Source organism: Ictalurus punctatus, chromosome 18, assembly GCF_001660625.3.
Source record: "Ictalurus punctatus breed USDA103 chromosome 18, Coco_2.0, whole genome shotgun sequence".
In the NCBI taxonomy this organism is placed as follows: Eukaryota; Metazoa; Chordata; class Actinopteri; order Siluriformes; family Ictaluridae; genus Ictalurus; species Ictalurus punctatus.
Window position 1 is genome coordinate 9,467,352 of NC_030433.2, and position 8,114 is coordinate 9,475,465.

The 8,114-nt window shown below is 43.7% G+C and overlaps 1 protein-coding gene across 3 annotated transcripts; it reads left to right on the forward strand.

Moving 5' to 3' along the window:
- Positions 1 to 105: 105 nt before the first annotated feature.
- On the forward strand, positions 106 to 7,600 carry galnt10 (UDP-N-acetyl-alpha-D-galactosamine:polypeptide N-acetylgalactosaminyltransferase 10 (GalNAc-T10)). 3 transcript variants are annotated; one of them, XR_008398316.1, is made up of 13 exons: positions 106 to 393; positions 779 to 878; positions 1,597 to 1,735; positions 2,024 to 2,190; positions 2,269 to 2,454; positions 2,578 to 2,761; positions 3,694 to 3,811; positions 3,917 to 4,024; positions 5,242 to 5,463; positions 5,573 to 5,689; positions 5,974 to 6,123; positions 6,276 to 6,652; positions 6,695 to 7,600. XR_008398316.1 is itself a non-coding variant. In XM_017492486.3 (12 exons), the coding sequence occupies exons 1-12, from the start codon at positions 226 to 228 to the stop codon at positions 6,444 to 6,446; spliced, it is 1,830 nt and encodes a 609-aa protein (XP_017347975.1). In that variant the 5' UTR covers positions 106 to 225; the 3' UTR covers positions 6,447 to 7,600. The 3 variants fall into 3 exon arrangements, 2 of the variants coding, with proteins under 2 accessions (XP_017347975.1, XP_017347978.1); XM_017492486.3 differs by having other exon boundaries at positions 6,276 to 7,600; XM_017492489.3 differs by lacking the exons at positions 106 to 393; positions 779 to 878 and adding an exon at positions 891 to 1,185 and having other exon boundaries at positions 6,276 to 7,600.
- The last annotated feature ends 514 nt before the right edge of the window (positions 7,601 to 8,114 follow it).

An 8,114-nucleotide genomic window follows, 5' to 3' on the forward strand; every position in this document is an offset into this window, starting at 1 on the left:
TTCCATTTCTCTTTATAGCTTGTTTATGAAGCGGGATGACTGCTGATATAACGCCTTTTTCTATACAACACTTTGTTGATTTGCTGCAGTGAGTCCGTCTCCCCCCGTCCCGCTGAGTGAGATGGTTCGGTCCGCTGAGGCGGAAGTAAGCGCTCTGGAACGCAGTGTGAGTGTGTGTGTGATGAAGTTGGAGTTGTGTGTTTATCCGCTGTCTTGTGTTGTTCAATGTGTGTGTGTATATGTTTGAGAGAGCCGTGTCCGCGAGTCAGTATGAGGCGGAGAGAGAAGAGGTTTCTGCAGGTTGTTGTGTTGATCATCGCCGCGCTGCTTTTCCTCCACAGCGGCGCTCTGAGGAACTCCACCACCGGAAACACCGAGCTCTCTCACACACAGGTCAGAGCCCGAACACCACCTTTACCTGTGTGTGTGTGTGTGTGTGTGTGTGTGTGTGTGTATGTGTGTGTGTATATATATATATATATATATATATACGTTTCAGATACGCCATGACACACCTGTGTAGGCTACCTGTGGAGCGCGCTCAGTGTTCCAGACGCTCCATAAAGTTTACACGTGACAGAGTGATCTGATTGGCTGACTGAGTCTGATCTAATACTTATTCTCCATAATAATAAGATGAACAAACTGATTAGAAGCAGCTGATTTAAGTGTTAGTTTCAGTGTTTATTTATTCTACAGATGTGGTGGATCCGTATTTGGCATCAGCTTGTGACAAGCCTTTAATCCTGTAGAATGTAACCTATGTGTGTGTGTGTAGGGAGTACTCAGGAAGCTGAAGCCTGAAGACAGAGTGGGCAGTCAGAGGAGGAAAGACTGGCACGACTATGAGGCTATAAAGAGAGATGCAGCACGAACAGGTCACTACACACACACACAGCTGATGGTAATTGCCCATCTAAGTGTCATACTTTATCCCGTGGTGTCCCGCAGTGTTCAGGTGTGTGACTGAGACTGTTTAATCTCTTTATCCTCCTTCCATAAGTACACAGATGGCACACAGCTTTCTGCTTCACTTCTCTTCTTCTGTTCTCAGAAACCCTTGAGATCTATCTCTTCTTTATTTGACTGTTTAAAGGACATCAGGTCCTGGAGGTGTCAAAATGTTCTGCAGTGAAACTGATAAAACAGAACTCCATGTGATTGGAAACGAGGCTGAGATAGAAGGTGGGCTGTTTATCTGGCGTCGCAGCCTGTGAAGGCTAACGTGTGCATCAGAAACCTTCGTTATTTTTATCAAGCGCCCTCGGGTTTGTATTGTCTGCAGCTCAGCATTCTGTCACCTCAGAAACATTTCCAAGGTCCGTGTGAAAATAATAAACTTCTACATGCTGTTGAGTCGCTCGTCTGGATTACTGTACTGGATTTACCAAAACATCTCCGTCACTTGTTTACGCTTACACATACACTTAGCTTTTAATTAGTTTTTATTCATGCCAATTTTATCTGTTATCTACTACACTTTATTGTCTGACGTTACTTTATTTTATTTGAGTCTTTTCATGTTTATATTTTATAATCATTTAGTTTGTTGGTGATTATTGTTTTTGTTAGATATATGTTTGTGTGTGTTTAAAGGAAACGGAGAGCAGGGTAAAGCGTTCCCTCTGACTGATGCAGAACGAGTGGATCAGGCTTACAGAGAGAACGGCTTCAACATTTACGTCAGCGACAGAATCTCACTCAACAGATCACTGCCTGACATCCGCCACCCAAAGTGAGGGGACACGCCCTCTTCACACTGAGATATATACGCCCACTTCAACCTGCATGACACTCCCATCTCACACAGAAACATGCCCACTTCACTCTAACTGACACACCCACCTCACACTAAGATATATACGCCCAGTTCACTAACTGACATGCCCACTTCAGTTTCAAGTTTTACACTACAGCTATGAGATTAACGTGTGTGTGTGTGTGTGTGTGTGTGTGTGTGTGTGTGTGTGTGTGTGCATGCGTGTGTGTGTGTGTGTGTGTGTGTGCGTGTGCGCATGTGTAGCTGTAAACACAAGCTGTATGCTGAGAATCTCCCCAACACCAGCATCATTATTCCGTTCCATAACGAGGGCTGGAGTTCGTTACTGCGCACCGTGCACAGCATTCTGAACCGCTCACCACCTCACCTCATCACCGAGATCATCCTCGTAGACGACTTCAGTGACCGAGGTACACACACACACACCCCAGTCCCAAACCATTCTGAGCCCTAATGTGACCTCTAACCTGTGTGTTCTCCCGGGACAGAACACCTGAAGGCCCCGTTGGAGGAGTACATGGCCCGGCTGCAGAAGGTGCGCATTGTTCGCACTCAGAAGCGTGAGGGTCTGATCAGGACCAGACTGCTGGGGGCATCGCTCGCTATGGGACAGGTCATCACCTTCCTCGACTCGCACTGTGAGGCTAACGTCAACTGGCTCCCCCCACTCCTGGGTAACACAAACACACACACGCACACACATGATTCACACAGTGAAGTGGTGCTTTTTCTAAAAGTGCATATGCGTGTGTGTGCTGAGGTGTAAATTAACCGCTCCTGCCGTGTGCTGTGTTCAGATCGTATTGCGCAGAACCGTAAGACGATTGTGTGCCCGATGATTGACGTGATCGATCATGATAACTTCGGCTACGAGACCCAGGCAGGAGATGCCATGCGTGGAGCGTTTGACTGGGAGATGTTCTACAAACGCATCCCCATCCCCCCCGAGCTGCAGAACCGCGACCTGAGCGAACCCTTCGAGTAAGAATTCGACCGCACCACAAGTTAACATAACTCTCAAAACTTGTTTTATCATGACACTTAAACTGAAGATTATTACAGGAAAACACTGTGTCATCAGTCTCTCTTTCACACACACACTCACACACACACACCCCAGGTGATGGTTATGGTGATGGTTATTATTTAAAATACTGAATCATCGGTACCGGTTTCCTGTAGAAGTTTTAGTCACATGATCACTGCTTTATTACTGTGAACTCCACACAAACTCATTATTCTGTGGAACTTCAATATTAGATGATTGCGTCAGACTATCAGGTGGACAGGTAAACAAACAGATGGACATATAGATATGTGGACAGACATACCAGTGGACAGATGGACAGACAGCTAGACAGATGGATAGACAGACAGGTGGACAGAGACAGACGGACAGATGGATAGACAGACGTGAACAGACAGGTGGACAGAGACACAGATGGATAGACAGACAGACGGATATCATTACATCACATAACTTCTACACAAAGTTCAGAACGCACGGGTGGGGCGTGGTCTCCTGGTCAGTTCTATTGTTCAGTGTTCAAGCTGCCCTGTTACCACGGTGTCTGCCTCCCCTGTGGTTGCCATAGCACCAAGCACACTTTATAATGCTCCCTACCTAGGGCTTTAGTTAGGTTCTAACTACTGAACAGAGACGCATCACACAGTGTAAATCATGGTGTATTTTCAATATCATCTGATAGTCAGCACACGAGTGTTAAACACTCAAACACTCTCCTCATATCCGAGATTACTAATTCCCACAATGCACTGCAGTAGGGATAGTCTCCGGCCTCAGTAGTGCACTATTGAGTATGGCACTGTATGTGTAAGAGAAACATTATAACTCTCCTGAGCTTTTACAGTTATATTATTTTGTTTTGTTCATTATTTTTGTGTGTGTTTAGGTCTCCAGTGATGGCCGGTGGACTGTTTGCTGTAGACAGGAAGTGGTTTTGGGAATTGGGAGGATATGATATGGGACTCGAGATCTGGGGAGGAGAACAGTATGAGATTTCCTTTAAGGTTCACCATGTTTCTCTGAGCTGCTATTAAACTCATCACTCTATATACACACACATACACTTTTATAACAAACACCACTTCACTGTATAAATCGTTTGTGTATAGGTATGGATGTGTGGAGGTCGTATGGAGGACATTCCCTGCTCTCGGGTCGGCCATATATACAGGAAATACGTTCCTTACAAAATGCCTGGAGGAGTGAGCCTAGCTAGGGTAAGCATATACACTCCATTCAGGAGTGTGTGTGAGTGTGTGTGAGTCAACTGACAGTTTGTTTCACTTTACCAACACCATCTGCTCTCAGATGTTCATGTCTCACTCCCACTGCTGTCTCAGGTCTCAGACCATCTTGTACTGTCTCCATCGCTGTCTCACTTCCAAACCTGTCTCACATACAAATCAGTCTTCTCCACTCTCACTTTCAAAGCTGTCTTGCTTTCAGTGATGTCTCGCTGTTGTCATCACTCTCCTGTCTCACTGCTCCTCATGTTCACTGCTGTCTGACCTCTCCTGCTGTCTCACCTCACAAAGGGAGCGATAACACATATGTGCATACGTTAATTGCTCATGTTTTATTGCTGTCTCCTTCTCAATGCGCTCTCCCTGAGACTGTGTGTGTGTGGAATATTAATTAATTTGGTGTTAATGAGCTCCATTGTGTTGAGTCTGCTGGAATAACAGGAGTCTTTATTGGAATAAGCTTCTGGCACTTTCACGCCGAGTGAACACTGATCCTGTGTATAAAACAGACTACCGTAATTACTGGAATATGAGACACATTACTGTTCACTAGCAGGTGCTGAGACTTTTACAGCAAAGTCACACACACATTCACACATACACACACACACACACTATCACTCCTGCATTAACCATTAGGCTTGGGAAAAGTAACAGTAGCATCAGGAATCGCTGTTCGATTCCAAATATTGTGGTGTCTCTCAAGTCAGATGTTTTAAATGCGGATGAAAATGTGGCATCTGCAGCTTTAAGAGTGTGTTGTATCTCGTTATACTGTATGTGGGGGCAGGAGCGGACCGTGGCATTTTACACACCATCATACACACCTAATGGCCATATGTTAGTATATTTACAGAAGGTGCACTATTCTGGTAGCCTTCCTCTCATTGTATGAAAGTGCTAATATAATTTAGCACACGCCTGTTAGATTTATATTTCATCAGGCAGTAACCTCATAGTAGAGGTAGTGAATGGACACAGAAGCTTCTTCACCCCAGTTGATCTTATAATCTAATAAATACAGTAAAACCCCATGAAGAGGTTTAAAACTGATGATTGAGTGATACTGCTCACCATCACACAACTGAGAAATGACCTGCAGTGACCTTTCATTCTCAGTCAATCTCCTTCTCTCTTTCTCTCTCTCTCACTCCCCCCCCGTGTGTGTGTGTGTGTGTGTGTGTGTGTAGAACCTGAAGCGAGTGGCGGAGGTGTGGATGGATGAGTATGCAGAGCATATTTATCAGCGGCGGCCGGACTATCGCCCGCTGTCTGTGGGAGACTTGAGTGCACAGAGGGAACTCCGCCTCCGTCTCGGCTGCAAGAGCTTCCACTGGTTCATGACTGAGGTGGCCTGGGACTTACAGCACCACTACCCTGCTGTGGAGCCCCCTGCTGCAGCCTGGGGGGAGGTACAACACACACACACACACACACACACACACACACACACACACACACACACACTCACTCTAAACAGGTTTAACATGCTGAGATGCTGTGTGTGTGTGTGTGTTACAGCTGCGTAACATGGGCAGTGGGCTGTGTGTAGAGAGTAAACCATCGGCGTCCGGTTCTCCTCTCAGACTGGAGCCGTGTGTCAAAGGTCGAGGGGATGCGCTGTGGAATCACGCACAGGTGACACTTTCACTTCCTGCCCACTTCCTGTCACTCATGTTTCTCACACACTCAATGAACAGCACTGATGTCTCTAAGACTGACACAACAAGAGGAACGTTACGAGACAGCTTTTCCCAGCTGTTCTTCTGCTCCGTCCCAGTCCAAACAAGCTCCCTACCTAGGGACACTCCTCCTGAAGGGAAAGACACAGTATTATGAAGCGTCCATGATGCCAGTGTAGTGTGTGTTAAATATCACAGCTGATTATTAACACACTCTCACAATAAGGTGTGTGTGTGTAGGTGTTTACATTTGGGTGGAGGGAGGACATCAGGGTTGGAGATCCTCTACACACGAAGAAAGTGTGTTTAGACGCCGTTTCACACAGCAGCCCTGTCACACTGTACGACTGTCACGGCATGAAGGGCAACCAGCTGTGGAGATACAGGAAGGTATCACACAGTACACACACACACTCACATTATACACATTATATACACTACTCACTGTACAAACTATACACACAATGTACACTTCACACACACTAAAATGTATTGTTCTCATTCCTTCTCGTGCGTGTGTGTGTGTGTGTGTGTGTGTTCAGGACTACACTCTGTTCCACCCGGTCAGTAACAGCTGTATGGACAGCGACTCGTCTGATAAACGGATTTTCATGAACTTGTGTAATCCGGCATCTCTGAGTCAGCAGTGGAGATTTGAGAATGTCAACATCACTGTTCTAGAGCGGTTCAACAGGAACCTGCCTGCATTGTGAGAACCTCAGTTTCAGAACATCTGCAGTTTTACCAGCTGCTTTTCTGCACATGTGGATTAGTTTCAGGTTCTGGGCAGAGCAGGGTTTTGGGATGTGGATTGGAGCTGATGGATTCTCTAAAGGAGATTTTTTATTTGATTTTCTTTTATTTTCGCTGCATTAGAGGAACTGTGTGTATCTGTGTGTGTGTGTGTGTGTGTGTGTGTGTGTGTGTGTGTGTGTGTGTGTGTGTGTGTGTGTGTGTGAAGTGTGTAAATGAGGCACACTGATTTATTATGATCCGTAGATCACACGCTGGAATGTGAAGCTGTTAAACCTGCGTACGACGATAGCAGATCACGTGACATCACGGTTTACGATGTCATCACAGTATTTTATTTAAAACTCAAAAGTTAAATCTTAAACGTGTTCCTCGGTCTGAGCGACCTTTCTGGCCACCGTCTTCTTCACACACTCCGCTTCAAAATCAGAACAATTCCCCAGGACTGTAGACATGCTCACTACCTAGGCACCCTAATTCTGAATCCTGAATGGAACACAGCACAATAAGTGTGTTGTGGTTGGCGGGGGTGGGGGTATTTGGCATCACTAATCATTATGAAAATGTGTATTTGCACTTTCCTGCATATTTCTGGGGGATTTCTTTCTTTACTTCTGGATGTTATTAAAAGTCGCTGGGTTTTCTTCTGTTTAATTCTGTCTGATACATAAAATCTACAATTCTATTATTAATCAACATTAAATTTAAAATTATATGGATTCAAATTATTGTTTAATTTAGTTTCTGGAACCAAAGTTGGGTTTTGTCCCGAAAGCTTGAGTTCCAGTGTAATTGAAGAACACGAAGATCTTGATGAATTTATTGAATGAACAGTTTGATAAAATTCTATTTTGTATATTTTTATTTTCTTGTTGTTGTTTTTTTACCTTTACAAAAATGTGAGATGATTTTTAAATACAACAACAACGTGGAGAGAAATGCTGAAATTTGTATGTGTAGCGAATCCCAGAAGAAATTATATATTTTTCTACATAAAATTAAATCTATTTCAGTAATGAATATGAAAATGGAATTACAACATTTTAATGAAAAATATAAAATAAATGGTTTTGTATCTGTCTATCAGGGTCAGGTATAAAATCTGATATCTAAATTGTGTGTACTGTTTTGTTTTTTATTAAAGCTGCAGTAAGTGACTTTTGGGGGCTTTGGTGACCTCGCACGCAGCTGGAGAAAGAATATTCTGATTAAATTGTGCATTTAGTAATGATGATTAAATTATCATGATCTTTAATATGGAGGTCATGAATTGATTAATTTCATTAATATATTAAGGACAAGCCTCATGTACAGCCACTCTGATATAAAGGGGCGGCATTTGTTGTACGTTGAAGGTGTTGATTAATTCTCTAGAACAGCAGCTCTGACAGTAGCACAGGTTTATATTAATGCACTCGCTCTAATGTTATTGTTGCTATAGTAACAGCTCATTCACAGGGACTTATCCACATAAACTGATTAAATAATCATTGATATTGTTTGTTTTCTGTAAGATTTGTTTTTAACATTTATGGAAGAAGTCTCCAGTGTCAGTGTGTCTACTAACTTATTAACTGCTTAATAATTTTGAGAGAGAGAGAAAAAAAGAGAGGTTGGTGATGAAACGA